This window comes from Panulirus ornatus, chromosome 7 (assembly GCF_036320965.1).
Source record: "Panulirus ornatus isolate Po-2019 chromosome 7, ASM3632096v1, whole genome shotgun sequence".
Classification (NCBI taxonomy): Eukaryota; Metazoa; Arthropoda; class Malacostraca; order Decapoda; family Palinuridae; genus Panulirus; species Panulirus ornatus.
This window is the reverse complement of record NC_092230.1, coordinates 8,087,820-8,110,367: the sequence shown is the minus strand read 5'-3', so window position 1 is coordinate 8,110,367 and position 22,548 is coordinate 8,087,820. Positions and strand designations below refer to the sequence as shown.

General features: G+C 47.5%; 1 protein-coding gene across 3 annotated transcripts in view; it reads left to right on the top strand.

Moving 5' to 3' along the window:
• LOC139749403 (uncharacterized) overlaps window positions 1–22,548 on the top strand; it is a 172,903-nt gene that overhangs the window by 44,397 nt on the left and 105,958 nt on the right. The window contains exon 1 of one of the 3 annotated variants that reach the window (XM_071663218.1): window positions 15,935–15,954. The exons of the other annotated variants lie outside the window; for them this stretch is intronic. Within the exon in view, the coding sequence (XP_071519319.1) occupies window positions 15,950–15,954 (5 nt within the window). The 5' untranslated portion in view covers window positions 15,935–15,949. Of the gene's footprint in view, window positions 1–15,934; window positions 15,955–22,548 lie in introns of those variants that run through there. 3 annotated transcript variants of the gene reach the window in all.

Below are 22,548 nucleotides of genomic sequence, written 5' to 3'. Positions count from 1 at the left end.
GATGGTGTGGTGGTGGTGGTGGTGGTGGTGGGGAGGGCTGGGTGATGGTGTGGTGGTGGTGGTGGTGTGGAGGGCTGGGTGATGGTGTGGTGGTGGTGGTGGTGGTGGTGGGGAGGGCTGGGTGATGGTGTGGTGGTGGTGGTTGGAAGGGCTGGGTGATGGTGTGGTGGTGGTGGTGGGGAGGGCTGGGTGATGGTGTGGTGGTGGTGGTTGGAAGGGCTGGGTGATGGTGTGGTGGTGGTGGTGGTGGTGTGGAGGGCTGGGTGATGGTATGGAGTGGTGGTGGGGAGGGCTGGGTGATGGTGTGGGGTCGGTGGTGCCCTGTGGTGCTGGGGAGGGAGGGATGGAGGGAAGGTTGGAGGGTTGGGTTGAGCGCATGGCAGCAGATAGTAAGGACAGGTAACAGAGGACCTGATGGTCCATGACAAGGATGTCTCGTGTGGTGACGTAAGACTCACTGGTACAAACAGGTGAGGGAAAATGTCAGGCTCCCACACACCTCTCCCTCTGGCTCAACTACAGTACGGAAATGAGGCGGGTTAATTGGACCATGATGGAGAGCATACCGCCAAGGAAATTCTATAGGAAAGTGTACACAGGCTGGACTAAAATTCCCTTGTGAGTTCCACAACACCTTTTTAATTTTTGCTGATGAGAGATATCATTAAAGTCATTTGTCTATTAATCACAACGAGGTATGGTAATTTCCAGTGACCTACCACTCTTAATGTGTGAAAAAGAGGAAACTTTTGCCCACACTGTTATCATTCCTTCCTTCCTTCCTTCTTCCTTCATTCCTTTTATCGTCCAAGCCATAAAAAAAAACTTTTGCCCACACGGTTATCATTCCTTCCTTCCTTCCTTCCTTCCTTCTTCCTTCATTCCTTTTATCGTCCAAGCCATAAAAAAAAACTTTTGCCCACACTGTAATCATATCTTCCATCCTTCCTTCTTCCTTCATTCCTTTTATCGTCCAAGCCATAAAAAAAAACTTTTGCCCACACTGTAATCATATCTTCCATCCTTCCTTCTTCCTTCATTCCTTTTATCGTCCAAGCCATAAAAAAAAACTTTTGCCCACACGGTTATCATTCCTTCCTTCCTTCCTTCCTTCCTTCTTCCTTCATTCCTTTTATCGTCCAAGCCATAAAAAAAAACTTTTGCCCACACTGTAATCATATCTTCCATCCTTCCTTCTTCCTTCATTCCTTTTATCGTCCAAGCCATAAAAAAAAACTTTTGCCCACACTGTAATCATATCTTCCTTCCTTCCTTCTTCCTTCATTCCTTTTATCGTCTAAGTCATAAAAAAAAACTTTTGCCCACACTGTTATCATATCTTCCTTCCTTCCTTCTTCCTTCATTCCTTTTATCGTCCAAGCCATAAAAAAAAACTTTTGCCCACACTGTTATCATATCTTCCTTCCTTCCTTCTTCCTTCATTCCTTTTATCGTCCAAGCCATAAAAAAAGCTTTTGCCCACACTGTTATCATATCTTCCTTCCTTCCTTCCTTCCTTCCTTCCTTCCTTCCTTCCTTCCTTCCTTCCTTCCTTCCTTCCTTCTTTCCTTGTATCGTCCAAGCCATATTTCTGGACATTGAAACCTTCTCTAAAGTGAAGGAACTTTCATAAGAATTCGTTTCCGAAATTGTTAAAGTATTTTGAACACTTGTGAAGGTCAGACTCTCTTCTTTCGTTCATTCTTATTTTCTTTCACTGAATGAATGAATGATTTGATCATTTCATTGGGTACTATATCTGAGTGAAGGCAGTGGTTTGGATTCTCTTCTTTCACTTCAACTTTATCATCGTATTTGATCAGATCTGAGGACCCGAGTTTTTTTTGAACAACGTACTGCACTACAGGTCAAACTAAAGCATTGGTCAAGTGGGAGTATCGTACTTATGTTCTCTGTGGTGGCTTATATTCCCCCCCCCCCTCACAGCTTTTAAGGGGGGGGGGGGGTTTGAACATTATTTTAAAGGTCCTGGTTGTGTTGTGGTGGGCGGCACGCGCACGCAGCGAAGGGTTTCTTCTGTTTTCTGTGTTTTTGTGGACACTGTCGCTAATCACACACACCCAAGGTCCCCTTTTGGTTTGTTTATATCCTGAACTTCTCTTGATTACCCTCCAGCATTTATATATATATATATATATATATATATATATATATATATATATATATATATATATCTTTTTTCTTTCGTTCTATTCGCCATTTCCCGCGTTAGCGAGGTAGCGTTAAGAACAGAGGACTGGGCCTTTGAGAGAATATCCTCACCTGGCCCCCTTCTCTGTTCCTTCTTTTGGAAAATTAAAATAAAAAAAAAAAGAAACGAGAGGGGAGGATTTCCAGCCCCCCGCTCCCTTCCCTTTTAGTCGCCTTCTACGACACGCAGGGAATACGTGGGAAGTATTCTTTCTCCCCTATATATATATATATATATATATATATATATATATATATATATATATATATATATATATATGGATGGATGGTATATGATTTTAGCTCCAGAGTCCCTGATTTTTAAAAAAAAATTTCGCGTTTGAATCCATTTCTCCTTCTAGTTCTTTGGGTAACTTGGTTTAAGTCCCTCTGAGGCTTCGGTGGTCGTCTTCCACACAATATGGAGATTCAGCTGGCGAGGTCGTATGTCTCCTGTGGTCGCTGGCGGAGGTCGTATGTCTCCTGTGGTCGCTGGCGAGGTCGTATGTCTCCTGTGGTCGCTGGCGGAGTTGTATGTCTCCTGTGGTCGCTGGCGGAGGTCGTATGTCTCCTGTGGTCGCTGGCGAGGTCGTATGTCTCCTGTGGTCGCTGGTGGAGTCGTATGTCTCCTGTGGTCGCTGGCGGAGGTCGTATGTCTCCTGTGGTCGCTGGCGGGGTCGTATGTCTCCTGTGGTCGCTGGCGGGGTCGTATGTGTCCTGTGGTCGCTGGCGAGGTCGTATGTCTCCTGTGGTCGCTGGCGAGGTCGTATGTCTCCTGTGGTCGCTGGCGGAGGTCGTATGTCTCCTGTGGTCGCTGGCGGGGTCGTATGTCTCCTGTGGTCGCTGGCGGGGGTCGTATGTCTCCTGTGGTCGCTGGCGGAGGTCGTATGTCTCCTGTGGTCGCTGGCGGAGGTCGTATGTCTCCTGTGGTCGCTGGCGGGGGTCGTATGTCTCCTGTGGTCGTTCCTGTAGACAGGGAGAAAGAAGAAGTGCAGGTGCCTGGACGAGACGAAGCCCCAGGGGCTGATGGCTGACGCGAAGCCCCTGGGGAGCTGATGGCTGACGCGAAGCCCCAGGGGCTGATGGCTGACGCGAAGCCCCTGGGGGACTGATGGCTGACGCGAAGCCCCTGGGGAGCTGATGGCTGACGCGAAGCCCCAGGGGCTGATGGCTGACGCGAAGCCCCTGGGGGACTGATGGCTGACGCGAAGCCCCTGGGGGACTGATGGCTGACGCAAAGCCCCAGGGGCTGATGGCTGACGCGAAACCCCGGGGGGCTGATGGCTGACGCGAAGCCCCAGGGGGCTGATGGCTGACGCGAAGCCACGGGGGCTGATGGCTTATGCGAAGCCCCGGGGGGCGGCTGATGGCTGACGCGAAGCCCCTGGGAGCTGATGGCTGACCCTATAGAATGCCACTCTGTTTTCCCCAAGTTGAGGGTCGGTTCGCACCTTAATTTCCCTTCCTTCCCTCCCTCCTTCCCTCCTTCCTTCCCTCCACACATGCCCTCCTGTGCCGTGAGCTGTGCCCTCCATTGTGTGTGTGTGTGTGTGTGTGATGGCTGGGTCTGGCTTGGCTGTTGAGGTAATGGCTGGCTGGGTGACTGTTGGCGCAAGAGAGGAGAAGAAGGAGGAGGAAGGAAAAGGAGGAAGGAGGAGGAGGAGGAGGAGGCGTACGAGAGAGAGAGAGAGAGAGAGAGAGAGAGAGAGAGAGAGAGAGAGAGAGAGAGAGAGAGAGAGAGAGAGCCTGAGCCTGCCCGACTGACTTGTTTACAATTGTGTGTGTGTTGCACACACACACTGTGTTCCCGCCCGCCCGTGTACTCCTCCTCCTCCTCCTCTTTCTCTTCCTCTTCCTCTTCCTCTTCCTCCTCCTTGCCTGGCACCTTAGTTAGGTGTGGGCCATTCCTGAGTTCGGGCCCGTGATTGGTGAAGGCTGGAGACGACAGCAACAGGTGTGTCTGTGTGTGTTGGTGCTGTTGGTCGTACGTCTGGCGGGTGGGGGGTAGAGTGGTGTGGCGCGACGGTGTGTGAGAGAGAGAGAGAGAGTGTCGTACATCTGGAGGTCGCTCAGAGGACGCAGTAATATATCCTGCCTGCCACGGGGGGGCGGGGGGGGGGGGGGGAGTGCTCCTGCTCCTGCTGATGATGTCCTTCTACAGCTCCTTTGCTGTATCCTGGTACAGTTCCTGCTGCGTCCTGTTCTTGCCGGCAGCCGCCAGCCCCCCACCAGTCTCTCTCTCTCTCTCTCTCTCTCTCTCTCTCTCTCTCTCTCTCTCTCTCTCTCTCTCTCTCTCTCTCTATGGCCTGTTAATCTCTGGTTTTCCGTGTATCCTGCCACGGGATCCTGTGGCCTCGCTGTATCCTGCCACAGATGGTGGTGTATCCTGCCACAGATGGTGATGTATCCTGCCACAGATGGTGGTGTATCCTGCCACAGATGGTGGTGTATCCTGCCACAGATGGTGGTGTATCCTGCCACAGATGGTGATGTATCCTGCCACAGATGGTGGTGTATCCTGCCACAGATGATGGTGTATCCTGCCCCAGATGGTGTTGTATCCTGCCACAGATGGTGTTGTATCCTGCCACAGATGGTGGTGTATCCTGCCACAGATGGTGTTGTATCCTGCCACAGCCGTTGTATCCTGCCACAGATGGTGGTGTATCCTGCCACAGATGGTGATGTATCCTGCCCCAGATGGTGTTGTATCCTGCCACAGATGGTGGTGTATCCTGCCCCAGATGGTGTTGTATCCTGCCCCAGATGGTGTTGTATCCTGCCCCAGATGGTGTTGTATCCTGCCCCAGATGGTGTTGTATCCTGCCTCAGATGGTGTTGTATCCTGCCACAGATGGTGGTGTATCCTGCCTCAGATGGTGTTGTATCCTGCCACAGATGGTGGTGTTGTATCCTGCCCCAGATGGTGTTGTATCCTGCCACAGATGGTTGTGTATCCTACCACAGATGGTGTTGTATCCTGCCACAGCCGTTGTATCCTACCACAGATGGTGTTACATCCTGCCACAGATGGTGGTGTATCCTACCACAGATGGTGTTACATCCTGCCACAGATGGTGGTGTATCCTACCACAATTGTTGTCGTGTTGTGAGGGTAGGACACAACACGAGGTCGGGGAAGGGGGGGGGGTGGCATTGGCTTCCTCTCTGTTAGTCCTTCCTGGTCCCCCCACCTCTCTCTCTCTCTCTCTCTCTCTCTCTCTCTCTCTCTCTCTCTCTCTCTCTCTCTCTCTCGTCTTGTGACCTGACCTCACAGAGGACCAGGCCCGTCTCGTCTTGTGACCTGGCCTCACAGAGGACTAGGCTCGACTCGTGACCTGACCTCACAGAGGACCAGGCCCGACTCGTCTTGTGACCTGGCCTCACAGAGGACCAGGCTCGACTCGTTTTGTGACCTGACCTCACAGAGGACCAGGCTCGACTCGTTTTGTGACCTGACCTCACAGAGGAGCAGACTCGACTCGTTTTGTGACCTGACCTTCACAGAGGACCAGGTTCGACTCGTGTTGTGACCTGACCTCACAGAGGACCAGGTTCGACTCGTCTTGTGACCTGACCTCACAGAGGACTAGGCCCGACTCGTTTTGTGACCTGACCTCGCAGAGGACTAGGCCCGACTCGTGTTGTGACCTGACCTCACAGAGAACCAGACTCGACTCGTCTTGTGACCTGACCTCACAGAGAACCAGACTCGACTCGTGTTGTGACCTGACCTCACAGAGGACCAGACTCGACTCGTGTTGTGACCTGACATCACAGAGGACCAGGCTAAACTCGTCTTGTGACCTGACCTCACAGAGGACCAGGCTAAACTCGTCTTGTGACCTGACCTCACAGAGGACCAGGCTAAACTCGTCTTGTGACCTGACCTCACAGCGGACCAGGCTACTAAACTCGTCTTGTGACCTTTAATGGTCACAAATGTGAAACCAGATGTAATTAGTATCAATGCTACAACGCTTGAAGAGAGAGAGAGAGAGAGAGAGAGAGAGAGAGAGAGAGAGAGAGAGAGAGAGAGAGAGAGAGAGAGAGAGGAAATCTAAGATGAATATTGATTAAGGTGAAGTATGTGCCTGGCCTTGATTGGACGGTGTGGGTATATTCTGTGTAGTTACTACTACACCTAGAGAGTGTTAATCCGATGTTCCATCATTCCAAAGTTGATAAACTCTTGCCCTACAAGACTATTGTATCTCCCCCTTTGTATTTCCATGAAGTTTTCTCTTTTATTTATATATTTTTGTCATTGATTCTCTGATGTAATGGAATTTTTGTGTGTTGTTGATTATATTTAGCATTTTGGAAATCTCCATTATACACCCTCAGTCACCAGCTTCTGCAGTTTCTCACTCGAATCAGCCACCAGCGCTGTATCATCAGCAAACAACAACTGACTCACTTCTCAAGCCCTCTCATCCTCAACAGACTGCATGCATACTTGCCCCTCTCACCAGGACTCCTGCACTTACCTCCCTAACCACCCCATCCATAAACAAATTAGAACAACCATGGTGACATCACACACACCCCTGCCGCAGACTAACCTTCACTGAGAACCAATCACTCTCCTCTCTTCCTACTCGTACACATGCCTTATATCCTTGGTAAAAAGTTTTCACTGCTTCTCACAACTTGCCTCCCACACCATATATTCTTAAGACCTTCCACAGAGCATCTCTTTCAACCCTATCATATGCCTTTTTTTAGATCCATAAACACCACATACAAATGCATCTGTTTTTCATGAATACCACATACAAATCCATCTGTTTTTCTCGGCATTTCTCACACACGCACACACACACACACACACACACACACACACACACACACACACACACACACATTCTTCAATGTATACACCTGATCCACACATCCCCTTACCATTTTTACTTCATGAAGTGAGATTTTTTTTAATGTTTTGTTCCGAGTTTTATTTTGCTGGCTCTGGTTACCTCCCCCCACACACTCACTCTGTACTCTCATGTACACTTCATGGTTTTCTTTGTTGCCATATAGATGCCTTGTGAACCTTCTCTCTTTTGAACCTTTGATTTCTAACATCAATCTCATATCGTAATTAGATATGGCTTATCCCTGACACCAACTCCCTTATCACCTTATTATGGACGCTGTCTCACCTCAAAGGCAAGTATTATATATATATATATATATATATATATATATATATATATATATATATATATATATATATTATCCCTGGGGATAGGGGAGAAAGAATACTTCCCACGTATTCCCTGCGTGTCGTAGAAGGCAACTAAAAGGGGAGGGAGCGGGGGGCTGGAAATCCTCCCCTCTCGTTTTTTTTTTTTTTTTTTTTCTCCAAAAGAAGGAACAGAGAACGAGGCCAGGTGAGGGTATTCCCTCAAAGGCCCAGTCCTCTGTTCTTAACGCTACCTTGCTAACGCGGGAAATGGCGAATAGTATGAAAGAAGAGAAGAAAGAATATATATATATATATATATATATATATATATATATATATATATATATATATATATATATATATATATAATTTTTTGTCGTTCCTCACACTTTTTTGTTTTGTTTTTGTTTATGTTTTTTGTGTTGTTATGGAGATGTGAATCAACAAGGCATTTTTAAGGGTCTGGGTGGAGTCAGTGTGTGTGTGTGTGTGTGTGTGTGTAGGTGGGGGTTATTAAGGATGGATGAGGAGGTGATAGTGGCGCAGGTGGAGTTAGTGGGTGCAGGTGGGAGTGCAAGGGTGGGTTGGGGGGGTTACAGTGCTGTATTTGGACTGTACGGGGGTGGGGACTTGGGGGGGGAGTGAGTTTTGCACACTTGGGTGCCCATTCATCCACCATTCATCCACTATTTATCAGCTATTCATCCACCATTCATCTACCATTCATCCACCATTCATCCATCATTCATCCACCATTCATTCACTATTCATCCACTATTCATCTGCCATTCGTCCACCATTCATCTACCATTCATCCACCATTCATCCATCATTCATCCACCATTCATCCACCATTCATCCACTAATCATCCACCATTCATCCACCATTCATCCGCCATTCATCCACCATTCATCCACTATTCATCCACCATTCATCCGCCATTCATCCACCATTCATCCACTAATCATCCACCATTCATCCACCATTCATCCACCATTCATCCACTATTCATCCACTATTCATCTGCCATTCATCCACCATTCATCCACCATTCATCCACAATTCATCCGCCATGTCCCTTGAGGGATATTCTGATATTTGAACAGCTGGCTTGGTCCTTTTATGCCCCTTGTACTTGAGGGATATTCTGATATTTGAACAGCTGGCTTGGTCCTTTTATGCCCCTTGTACTTGAGGGATATTCTGATATTTGAACAGCTGGCTTGGTCCTTTTATGTACTTGAGGGATATTCTGATATTTGAACAGCTGGCTTGGTCCTTTTATGCCCCTTGTACTTGAGGGATATTCTGATATTTGAACAGCTGGCTTGGTCCTTTTATGCCCCTTGTACTTGAGGGATATTCTGATATTTGAACAGCTAGATTGGTCCTTTTATGCCCCTTGTACTTGAGGGATATTCTGATATTTGAACAGCTGGCTTGGTCCTTTTATGCCCCTTGTACTTGAGGGATATTCTGATATTCGAACAGCTGGCTTGGTCCTTTTATGCCCCTTGTACTTGAGGGATATTCTGATATTTGAACAGCTGGCTTGGTCCTTTTATGCCCCTTGTACTTGAGGGATATTCTGATATTTGAACAGCTGGCTTGGTCCTTTTATGCCCCTTGTACTTGAGGGATATTCTGATATTTGAACAGCTAGATTGGTCCTTTTATGCCCCTTGTACTTGAGGGATATTCTGATATTTGAACAGCTGGCTTGGTCCTTTTATGCCCCTTGTACTTGAGGGATATTCTGATATTTGAACAGCTGGCTTGGTCCTTTTATGCCCCTTGTACTTGAGGGATATTCTGATATTCGAACAGCTGGCTTGGTCCTTTTATGCCCCTTGTACTTGAGGGATATTCTGATATTTGAACAGCTGGTCTCCCTGGCTAATGTGGGACTCTGGCGACATGTTTGGGACCATATCTACTCCCAAATCCTCCCTCTCTCACCCACGTAAGCCCGAGGCTGAAGGTGGGTTAGTGAGGGCGTCAGTGGGTGTATTGGGAGAGAACATGTGTGGTCTATAATGTTGCAGGTGGGGTTAGTACGGGTGTTAGTGGGTGTAGGTGGGGGTTTTATGTCAGTGCTCAGGGGGTTCGTGTGAGTGTAGGGGTGACAGTGGGTCGAGGTGGGGTTAGGGTGAGTGTAGGTGGGGTTATAGAGAATGTAGGTGGGGTTAGTGTAGTGCTGGTTTGGTTAGTGAGAGTGTAAGTGGAGCCAGAGTGAGCGCAGGTGGGGTTAGCAAGTGTAGGTAGAGCTAAAGTGAGTGTAAGAGGTGTTAGTGTGAATGTAGGTGGGATCAGAGTGAGTACAGGTGGGGGTTAATGTGAATGTAGGTGGCATTAGAGTGAGTGCAGGTGGGGTTAGTGTGAATGTAGGTGGGATTAGAGTGAGTGCAGGTGGGAGTTAGTGTGAATGTAGGTGGCATTAGAGTGAGTACAGGTGGGGGTTAATGTGAATGTAGGTGGCATTAGAGTGAGTGCAGGTGGGGTAGTGTGAATGCAAGTGGCATTAGAGTGAGTACAGGTGGGGGTTAGTGTGAATGTAGATGGCATTAGAGTGAGTACAGGTGGGGGTTAATGTGAATGTAGGTGGCATTAGAGTAAGTGCAGGTGGGGTTAGTGTGAGTGGAGGGATGTAGATGGGTGTGTGTGTGTGTGTGTGTGTGTGTGGTAGGGTCAGCCAGTACAGGTCACAGCTGATCGCCACTCCCAATATCATTTTTATTGTTGATTTCCTGCACTACCACACAACACTGCCATGCCCTCCCTCCTCCTTCACCACCACCACCTACCACACACGCAACCACCTACCACACACGCAACCACCTACCACACACTCAACCACCTACCACACACGCAACCACCTACCACACACGCAACCACCTACCACACACTCAACCACCTACCACACACGCAACCACCTACCACACACGCAACCACCTACCACACACTCAACCACCTACCACACACGCAACCACCTACCACACACGCAACCACCTACCCACTCACTGTCATGATATACACTAGAATATACCAGGGGAAGCTGGTGTAGCGAGATACTGGTGTAGTCAGTATACAACAGCATACACTTTGGGTGTTTCTAGGTTCACAACTCAAAGTGTATCCCATCCACATGGAACTCAACCCAGTTCTTTCCCTCCCGACCACCACGTAGGGAGCATATGAGTGGCTTGAGTCTCGTAACTCTCTCTCTCTCTCTCAACGTAACTCACTCTCTCACTCTCTCTCTCTCTCTCTCTCTCTCTCTCTCTCTCTCTCTCTCTCTCTCTCTCTCTCTCTCTCTCTCTCTCTCTTGGATTTCCTCTGGAGTTCTACCCATTTTTTGATCACTTCCTCCTGGAACTCCATCGTGGCCCATCACTTGAGAGAAAAAACACTCCACCTTTGGCCATGGAACTTGAGGAAAGAGTATTGATAGATTGTACTCACTATTTCCAGCAAAACTCGCGACACTGACTAGCTGTGTACTACACAGATGGCACCACGAGTGTTTCATGGTACACCTTTTCAAGCATGGTGTTCATAAACCTTCCATAGTGTACGGTTGGGTGTAGTGAAGTGCTATCTGCTGGTTGTGTGAGCCTGATGGGAAAAGGCCGGTTTAGACCCCGTTGCTCACCAACGGAAGGCGAAGGGGAGTTAATTACATAGTATTCGAAGAGTTCATATGCACTTTCTTCATATATATATATATATATATATATATATATATATATATATATATATATATATATATATATATATATATATATATATATATATATATATATATATATATATATATTCTTTTCTTTCTTTTAAACTATTCGCCATTTCCCGCGTTAGCGAGGTAGCGTTAGGAACAGAGGACTGGGCGTTTTTTGGAATATCCTCACGTGGCCCCCTTCTCTGTTCCTTCTTTTGGAAAATTAAAAAAAAAAAAAACGAGAGGGGAGGATTTCCAGCCCCCCGCTCCCTCCCCTTTTAGTCGCCAGGAGAGTACAGGAATACAGGAGAATACATGGGATTGACAGGAATACAGGAGAGTACAGGAATACAGGAGAATACAGGAAGGCGGGTTTTGAAATTGATATGAGGTGCCCTTCGCCATAGGCTCTATCCTCATCACTCACTCACTCTCCTGTAACCATCATGTATTCTATGTATCCTAGACCTACCCTTCCTCCCTCCTTCCCTCCCTCCCTCCCCTCATGACGGGAGGGAGGGAGGGAGGGAGGGAGGAGGGGTGTCCCCCCCTGGCACCCACTCGGGCCCCCCCACCTGTCACCCACCTATACCCACGTACTGTACCCACTGTACGTTCTGTACCCACTGTACGTTCTGTACCCACTGTACGTTCTGTACCCACTGTACGTTCTGTATCCACTGTACGTTCTGTACCCACTATACGTTCTGTACCCACTGTACGCTCTGTACCCACTGTACGTTCTGTACCCACTGTACGTTCTGTACCCACTGTACGTTCTGTACCCACTATACGTTCTGTACCCACTATACGTACTGTACCCACTGTACGCTCTGTACCCACTGTACGTTCTGTACCCACTGTACGCTCTGTACCCACTGTACGTTCTGTACCCACTGTACGTTCTGTACCCACTGTACGTTCTGTACCCACTATACGTTCTGTACCCACTGTACGTTCTGTACCCACTGTACGTTCTGTACCCACTGTACGTTCTGTACCCACTATACGTTCTGTACCCACTGTACGTTCTGTACCCACTGTACGTTCTGTACCCACTGTACGTTCTGTACCCACTATACGTTCTGTACCCACTGTACGTTCTGTACCCACTGTACGTTCTGTACCCACTATACGTTCTGTACCCACTGTACGTTCTGTACCCACTGTACGTTCTGTACCCACTATACGTTCTGTACCCACTGTACGTTCTGTACCCACTATACGTTCTGTACCCACTGTACGTTCTGTACCCACTGTACGTTCTGTACCCACTATACGTTCTGTACCCACTGTACGTTCTGTACCCACTATACGTTCTGTACCCACTGTACGCTCTGTACCCACTGTACGTTCTGTACCCACTGTACGCTCTGTACCCACTGTACGTTCTGTACCCACTGTACGTTCTGTACCCACTGTACGTTCTGTACCCACTATACGTTCTGTACCCACTGTACGTTCTGTACCCACTGTACGTTCTGTACCCACTGTACATTCTGTACCCACTGTACGTTCTGTAGTGGCCACCTCCACCTAACAACCCCCTGTACCCATGTACCCATCACCCATACTACGAGTGAGATGCATCGTCTGTGTAATGTATAACTACACTATGATGTATAACTACACCATAATGTATAACTACACCATGATGATGTATAACTACACCATGATGATGTATAACTACACCATGATGTATAACTACACCATAATGTATAACTACACCATAATGTATAACTACACCATGATGTATAACTACACCACGATGATGTATAACTACACCATGATGTATAACTACACCATAAAATACGTTGAAATATGAATCAATGGTTGATCCTCGGTGCGCACAGAGTATATACACCCCAGTACCGCCCACTGTATACACCCCAGTACGCCCGTTGTATACTTTCCAGTACCGCCACTGTATGCTCCTCAGTACGCCCACTGTATACACCCCAGTACGACCACTGTATGCTCCCCAGTACGCCCACTGTATACACCCCAGTACCGCCCATTGTATACTCTCCAGTACGCCCACCGTATACTCCCCAGTACCGCCCACTGTATACACCCCAGTACTGCCCACCGTATACTCCCATTGTATACTCCCATTGTATACTCCCATTGTATACTCTCCAGTACCGCCACTGTATGCTCCCCAGTACGCCCACTGTATACACCCCAGTACCGCCCATTGTATACTCCCCAGTACCGCCCTCTGTATACTCCCCAGTACCGCCCTCTGTATACTCCCCAATACCGCCCACTGTATACTCCCCAGTACCGCCCACCGTATACTCCCCAGTACCGCCCACTGTGTACACCCCAGTACCGCCCTCTGTATACTCCCCAGTACCGCCCACCGTATACTCCCCAGTACGCCCACTGTATACTCTCCAGTACCGCCACTGTATACTACCCAGTACGCCCATTGTATACTCCAGTACCGCCACTGTATGCTCCCCAGTACGCCCACTGTATACACCCCAGTACCGCCCACTGTATACTCCCCAGTACCGCCCACCGTATACTCCCCAGTACGCCCACTGTATACTCCCCAGTACCGCCCACTGTATACTCCCCAGTACGCCCACTGTATACTCTCCAGTACCGCCACTGTATGCTCCCCAGTACGCCCACTGTATACACCCCAGTACCGCCCACTGTATACTCCCCAGTACCGCCCTCTGTATACTCCCCAATACGCCCACCGTATGCACCCCTATACGCCCACTGTATACACCCCAGTACCGCCCACTGTATACTCCCCAGTACGCCCACCGTGTACTCCCCAGTACGCCCACCTTATACTCCCAAGTGCCACCATCATATACACCCTAATACATCCACCTTAGACACCCCAATACTATCCCCATTTACTCCCCAATACTGTCACCATATACACCCCAGTACCACCACCGTATACTCCCCAGTAGTCGTCATATACACCCCAGTACACCCACCATATACTCCCCAGTATTTCCTCCATATACTCCCCATTACCACCATCATACGCACCTAACACGACCACCATATACACCCCAGTACCACAGCCATATACTCCCCAGTACCATACAGTATACTCCTCAGTACCATATAGTGTACTCCCCAGTACCACCTCCATATCAGTACTACCATACCATTACCATCACCAGTACCACACAAGCAGTACTACCATACCATTACCATCACCAGTACCACACTAGCAGTACTACCATACCATTACCATCACCAGTACCACACAAGCAGTACTACCATACCATTACCATCACCATTACCACACTAACAGTACTACCATCACTGAGAGTAACCCGTTGAGTATCGGGTACGACCGTTAGGTATGATGGCCATAGTTTGAAAGTGGTCCTACGAGGTCAGGTCAAAGGTCAGGTCATGTCGCGCCAGTGTGAGAAATTATCTGGTATCACTTAGGGTCTTGTTGTGGTGTCTTGGCCATTGCGAGGTTTGGCAACACTGGCCGGTCACTCCTTCCACACCATTTGTTTACATTTGCTCAGAGGTAAACACACCCATGAGAAATAATATATATAAAATATTTCATTTATTACAATTTTTTTTTTTTTTTTAATACATGAGAAGGTCGTAAATTTCCTGCGTCGCGTACAGAAGCTGTGGAAGTCAGTCGCCTTTTATTATGTGTTCGCGGCCATTCGATATGCAAGGTCCCGCTCTCGCTTAAAGGAGAGGGAAATAAAGAATAACGAATTAATCTCAATGGTGGTATTACAGGAGAGGGAAATAACGAATTAATCTTAATGGTGGTAATGGTGGTTTATCATGGTTTGTTTGAGCTCGTTACGTCGCGTGGATACGAAATTGTGTGTGTGTGTGTGTGTGTGTGTATACGTTATAGCCCAGCGACCATTAAAGTGAAATACCCAAGTATAAAACTCATTTGGATCGAATTTCATCATGATTATCTATAAGATAACTGAAATAAAAAATATGTCAAGTTGTTTGAAATTGATCATTTCGCGTAAACGTAATTAATAGCGGCTAACAGAAAATTATATATATAAAAAAATAAGGTGTTACAGTCGGGCCCTCTACGCTTCCCGCCAAGACCAGGATGTTGCCACATAGCCGCCCGCTTCCGCTCGTAACTTTATTCAGCTTTCTTCACCTTGTGGCATGACGTAACTTCCGTTATATCATCAATATTTTAACGATTCTTAAGCGTATACTATCTCGTCGTCACGTGGAATTCGTAATAGAAAAAAAAATATGAAAACAATGTGGCACATAAATCGTGTCTCCAACGCATGCGCACAGGGATTATGTTTACACTCGCGAGGGGGTGGGGGAAATGGCGGGAAAATAATCATAGCAGATGATATGTAATTTTAGAATTCGTCTCTTCTGGCTCATAACTTCGGATGTAGATACCGTCACCGGAAAGATATCTATAAAAAGAGATATTCTGGATACTATAATTAATATGGCATTTCTTGTCGTCAGAGATTAGAGAGGAAAAAATCGACTCGATATTTTTGGCGGGAAAGCGACGAGTGGCGCCGCGTGTACGCGCGTGTGTGTTTGGGGGAAGGAGGAGGAGGAGGAGGAGATGACGTCAGGGCCACGTGGTGCGCAGGAGTCACGCGCAGTACGCAGGAGGAGACGCCCCCGGGGGTGGTGGTGCTCCTCGTGTACACGCGGGAGGGTTTTTTTTTCTTCATTTTCTGGACGTTTCGTACGCGCGCCCTTGCGTGCGCAGCTGGTTCGTTTTCGCACGCGGTGGCCGAGCACGTGCTTCCGTGGGAGGTGGAAGAACTGTTATGGAAGGAGAACACGAGAACAGGAGAACATAATGAGGTGATTAGTGAGAAGCTATGTTGTTCTCGTTTGTGCTATGCTAGGCTGTGTTATCCCCTTTGTTTTGCTATGCTAGGCTGTGTTATCCCCTTTGTTTTGCTATGCTAGGCTGTGTTATCCCCTTTTTTTGTTATTGCTAGGTTGTGTTATCCCCTTTGTTTTGCTATGTTAGGCTGTGTTATCCCCTTTTTTTGCTATGTTAGGCTGTGCTATCCCCTTTGTTTTGCTATGCTAGGCTATGTTATCCCCTTCTTTTGCTATGCTAGGCTATGTTATCCCCTTCTTTTGCTATGCTAGGCTGTGTTATCCCCTTTGTTTTGCTATGTTAGGCTGTGTTATCCCCTTTGTTTTGCTATGTTAGGCTGTGTTATCCCTTTGTTTTGCTATGCTAGGTTGTGTTATCCCCTTTGTTTTGCTATGTTAGGCTGTGTTATCCCCTTTGTTTTGCTATGTTAGGCTGTGTTATCCCTTTGTTTTGCTATGCTAGGTTGTGTTATCCCCTTTGTTTTGCTATGCTAGGCTGTGTTATCCCCTTTGTTTTGCTATGCTAGGCTGTGTTATCCCCTTTGTTTTGCTATGCTAGGCTGTGTTATCCCCTTTTTTTGTTATGCTAGGTTGTGTTATCCCCTTTGTTTTGCTATGTTAGGCTGTGTTATCCCCTTTTTTTGCTATGTTAGGCTGTGCTATCCCCTTTGTTTTGCTATGCTAGGCTATGTTATCCCCTTCTTTTGCTATGCTAGGCTATGTTATCCCCTTCTTTTGCTATGCTAGGCTGTGTTATCCCCTTTGTTTTGCTATGTTAGGCTGTGTTATCCCCTTTGTTTTGCTATGTTAGGCTGTGTTATCCCTTTGTTTTGCTATGCTAGGTTGTGTTATCCCCTTTGTTTTGCTATGTTAGGCTGTGTTATCCCCTTTGTTTTGCTATGTTAGGCTGTGTTATCCCTTTGTTTTGCTATGCTAGGTTGTGTTATCCCCTTTGTTTTGCTATGCTAGGCTATGTTATCCTCTTTTTTGCTATGCTAGGCTGTGTTATCCTCTTTTGCTATGCTAGACTGTGTTATCCCCTTTGTTTTGCTATGCTAGGCTATGTTATCCCCTTTTTTGTTATGCTAGGCTGTGTTATCCCCTTTTTTGTTATGCTAGGTTGTGTTATCCCCTTTGTTTTGCTATGTTAGGCTGTGTTATCCCCTTTTTTCCTATGCTAGGCTATGTTATCCCCTTCTTTTGATATGCTAGGCTGTGTTATCCCCTTTGTTTTGCTATGCTAGGCTATGTTATCCTCTTTTTTGCCATGCTAGGCTATGTTATCCCCTTCTTTTGCTATGCTAGGCTGTGTTATCCCCTTCGTTTTGCTATGCTGTGTTATCCCCTTTGTTTTGCTATGCTTGGCTATGTTATCCTCTCTTGCTATGCTAGGCTTTGTTACCCACTTTTGTGCTATGCTAGGCTATGTTACCCACTATGGTGCTATGCTAGGCTATGTTACCCACTATGGTGCTATGCTAGGCTATGTTACCCACTATTGTGCTAGGCTATGTTACCCACTATGGTGCTATGCTAGGCTATGTTACCCACTTTTGTGCTATGCTAGGCTATGTTACCCACTATTGTGCTAGGCTATGTTACCCACTATGGTGCTATGCTAGGCTATGTTACCCACTTTTGTGCTATGCTAGGCTATGTTACCCACTATTGTGCTAGGCTATGTTACCCACTTTGGTGCTATGCTAGGCTATGTTACCCACTTTGGTGCTGTGCTAGGCTATGTTACCCACTTTGGTGCTATGCTAGGCTATGTTACCCACTATGGTGCTATGCTAGGCTATGTTACCCACTATGGTGCTATGCTAGGCTATGTTACCCACTATGGTGCTATGCTAGGCTATGTTACCCACTTTGGTGCTAGGCTAGGCTATGTTACCCACTTTGGTGCTAGGCTAGGCTATGTTACCCACTTTTGTGCTAGGCTAGGCTATGTTACCCACTTTGGTGCTAGGCTAGGCTATGTTACCCACTTTTGTGCTATGCAAGGCTATGTTACCCACTTTTGTGCTAGGCTAGGCTATGTTACCCACTTTTGTGCTACGCTAGGCTATGTTTTAACAGAGCTGGGCGTGACTGGGTGAATAGCGCTCGTCTCCGAAAAACTGCGTAAAGATAAGAAAAAAAATTTCCCCCTCCCCCCCTCAGGCTGCTCGCCCTACGCTACGCCAGCATGGCCCGTGCGTAAGGATTGCGTACAGTTTTGAAATTTGAATTTCGGTCTGTCATGTTACGCCGGAGAGGGAGGGGGAGGGGAGGAGAGGGAGGGATTGTGGGGGAGAGGGCGCGCGGGCGCGCTGAGCTTGCCCGGGGTCCAGGCTAGAGGGGGGTGTGGGGTAGGTGTGGGGGGTGTGGTGTGTGTGTGGGGGTGTGGGGATGGGTGTAGGGTGTGTGGGGGTGATTGTGTTTTGTGGGTGTGTGGGGGTGGGTGTAGGGTGTGTGTGGGGGGGTGTGATTGTGTTTTGTGGGTGTGTGGGGGTGGGTGTAGGGTGTGTGTGGGGTGGTGTGATTGTGTTTTGTGGGTGTGTGGGGTAGGTGGGGTGTGTAGTGGGTGTGGGGTAGGTGTGGGGGTGGGTGTAGGGGTGTGTGGGGGGTGTGATTGTGTTTTGTGGGTGTGTGGGGTAGGTGGGGTGTGTAGGGGGTGTGGGGTAGGTGTGGGGGTGGGTGTAGGGGGTGTGTGGGGGGTGTGATTGTGTTTTGTGGGTGTGTGGGGTAGGTGGGGTGTGTAGGGGGTGTGGGGTAGGTGTGGGGGTGAGTGTAGGGTGTGTGTGGGGGGTGTGATTGTGTTTTGTGGGTGTGTGGGGTAGGTGGGGTGTGTAGGGGGTGTGTGGGGTAGGTGTGGGGGTGAGTGTAGGGTGTGTGGGGGGTGTGATTGTGTTTTGTGGGTGTGTGGGTAATTAGAGGCAGCAGGTTTGATGGGGGGATGTATTTGGGATTGGGATTGGGATGGGATGGGATTGGGATGTCCCACAACCAGTGGGATGATACATCGTCAGCGAACACACACACACACGTGTGTGATGGTTCAAACAAACAAACAAACAAAGCAAAAAAGAACATATGGGTCACGTGGTCACATCCCGGGTCGCCCCTGCCCTGCTGGGGGGGGGGAGGTCAGAGGTCAGAGGTCACAGGGAGTGGGGTGGGGTAGATGGGTGGGGTGTGGAGGGGAAGAGGAGGGAAGGGAGATGGGGTTATGGGGTGGTGGGGTGAGGGGTATGGGGTGGTGGAGTGAGGGGTATGGGGTGGTGGGGTGAGGGGTATGGGGTGGTGGGGTGAGGGGTATGGGGTGGTGGAGTGAGGGGTATGGGGTGGTGGGGTGAGGGGTATGGGGTGGTGGAGTGAGGGGTATGGGGTGGTGGGGTGAGGGGTATGGGGTGGTGGAGTGAGGGGTATGGGGTGGTGGAGTGAGGGAGATGGGGTGGTGGAGTGAGGGGTATGGGGTGGTGGAGTGAGGGGAGGAGGGAGGGGGAAAGCTACGAGTAGACACTGAGACTCCCTCATGTTGCGCAGTAGCGCACAGGAGGGGGAGGGGGGTTGTGGAGGGGGGGAGGGGGGCGGGGTGGCTGGCCGGCGTGGTTCATGCCTGCCTGTTGAGGAGAGAGGGGAGAGGAGGGGAGAGGAGGGAGGGGGAGGGGGAGAGGAGGGAGGGGGAGCGGGGGAGGAGATAGAGGGGGAGAGAGAGAGAGAGAGGAGGGGGAGGGGATCTTCTGTTGATATTCACGTTAGTTGAACTTGCTATTACTACTATTACTACTACTACTACTACTACTACTACTACTACTACTACTACTACTACTACTACTACTACTACTACTACTACTACTACTTCTACTACTACTTCTACTACTTCTACTACTACTACTACTACTTCTACTACTACTTGTGTCATGTTGTTACTTACATATTTTCACTTTTCTGTCTGGTTATATGTTAGTACATGTGTATGTCTGTGTGTGTGTGTGTGTGTGTGTGTAGGTGTTTACGAATGCTGTGGCGTGGGTTTTTTTTTTTTATATCTATGTACGCGTCTGTCCTTGGGTTGCGTATGCGTGTCAGTGTGTGTACGTGCACAGAGCATATTTTCTTGTGTGTGTGTGTTTTTTTTTTTGTGTGTGTGTGTGTGTGTGTGTATGGGATGTCCCATATATATATATATATATATATATATATATATATATATATATATATATATATATATATTGGGAAGGATCACAATTTTGCGTGTGATCAACTGTATTCATATGAGTCCACGGATGAATGAAACACGATAAGTTCCCAAGTGCACTTTTGTGTAATAATCACATCATTAGGGATGATATTACCACGAGAAATATCACTGAATCTTCTATTATCAAATACACAAAGAATTATAGTCTTAATATTAGTGATGGTCTATACAAATTAGATAACTTCATTGTTGATAAAATTTGTAAAATGATAAGTTTATTAACGCTCGTTGTATGTCTTGGACAATCGCATGTTTACCAAATGGCGTCCTAGCTTCGTCTCTTCGATGTATATCAACTGACATATATTTCTCTCTTGTGTCTCCCCTGATGATGTGATTATTACACGAAAGTGCACTTGGGAACTTATATATATATACTTGCTTGCCTTCATGCATTCCAGGCGCCACCCTGCCACCACAGGAAACAGCATCGCCACCGCCTACGTCAGCGAGGTAGCGCCAGGAAACAGACGAAGAAAGGCCACATCCGCTCACACTTAGTCTCTAGGTGTCATGTGTAATGCACCGAAGCCACAGCTCCCTATCCACACCCAGACCCCACAAACCTTTCCATGGTTTACCCCAGACACTTCACATGCCCTGGTTCAGTCCATTGACAGCACGTCGACCCCGGTATATCACATCAGTCTAGTATACTTTATTTCGAGCACGCTTCTCACCATCCTGTATGTTCAGGCCCCGACCGCTCAAAATCTTTTTACTCCATCCTCCCACCTCCAATTTGGTTTCCCGCTTCTCCTTGTTCCCTCCACCTCTGACACATATATCCTCTTTGTCTACCATTCCACACTCACTCTCTCCATATGTCCAAAACCTTTTAACACACCTTCTTCTGCTCTCTCAACAGCACTGTTTTTATTACCACACATCTCTCTTACCCTATTATTACTTACTCGATCAAACCACCTCACACCAAATATTGTCCTCAAACATCTCATTTCCAGCACATCCGCCCTCCGCACAACCCAATCTATAGCCCACGCCTCACAACCATTTAACATTGTTGGAACTACTATTCCTTCAAATATACCCATTTTTGCTTTTTGCTTTCCAAGATAACGTTCTCGCCTTCCACACATTTTGCAACGTTCCCAGAACCTTCGCCCCCTCCCCCACCCTGTGACTCACTTCCGCTTCCATGGTTCCAACCTCTGCCAAATCCACTCCCAGATATCTAAAACACTTCATTTCCTCCAGTTTTTCTCCATTCAAACTTACATCCCAACCAACTTGTCCCTCAACCCTACTGAACCTAATAACCTTGCTCTTATTCTTATTTACTCTTAACTTTCTCTTTTCGCACACTTTTCCAAACTCACTCACCATCTTCTGCACTGCTCCTCCCTAATCTGATGCTCTGTACATGCCTTCACACTCTTCATTAATACCCTCATATATTTACCAAATGGCGTCCTAGCTACGTCTCTTCGTTGTATATCAACTGGCTGTTATATTTCTCTCTCGTGTCTCCCCTGATGATGTGATTATGACACGAAAGTGCACTTGGGAACTTATCGTGTTTCATTTTCCCCGTGGACTCATAGGAATATATATATATATATATATATATATATATATATATATATATATATATATATATATATATTGGAAAGGATCACAATTTTGCGCGTGATCAACTGTATTCATATGAGTCCACGGATAAATGAAACACGATAAGTTCCCAAGTGCACTTTTGTGTAATAATCACATCATTAGGGATGATATTACCACGAGAAATATAATTGAATCTTCTATTATCAAATACACAAAGAGTTATTATCTTAATATTAGTGATGGTCTATGCAAATTAGATAACTTTATTGTTGATAAAATTTGTAAAATGTTAAGTTTATGAACGCTCGTTGTCTGTCTTGGACAATCGCATGTTTACCAAATGGCGTCCTAGCTTCGTCTCTTCGATGTATATCAACTGACTTATATTTCTCTCTTGTGTCTCCCCTGATGATGTGATTATAACACGAAAGTGCACTTGGGAACTTAAATATATATACTTGCTCGCCTTCATGCATTCCAGGCGCCACCCTGCCACCACAGGAAACAGCATCGCCACCGCCTACGTCAGCGAGGTAGCGCCAGGAAACAGACGAAGAAAGGCCACATCCGCTCGCACTTAGTCTCTAGGTGTCATGTGTAATGCACCGAAGCCACAGCTCCCTATCCACACCCAGGCCCCACAGACCTTTCCATGGTTTACCCGAGACACTTCACATGCCCTGGTTCAGTCCATTGACAGCATGTCGACCCCGGTATATCACATCAGTCTAGTATACTTTATTTCG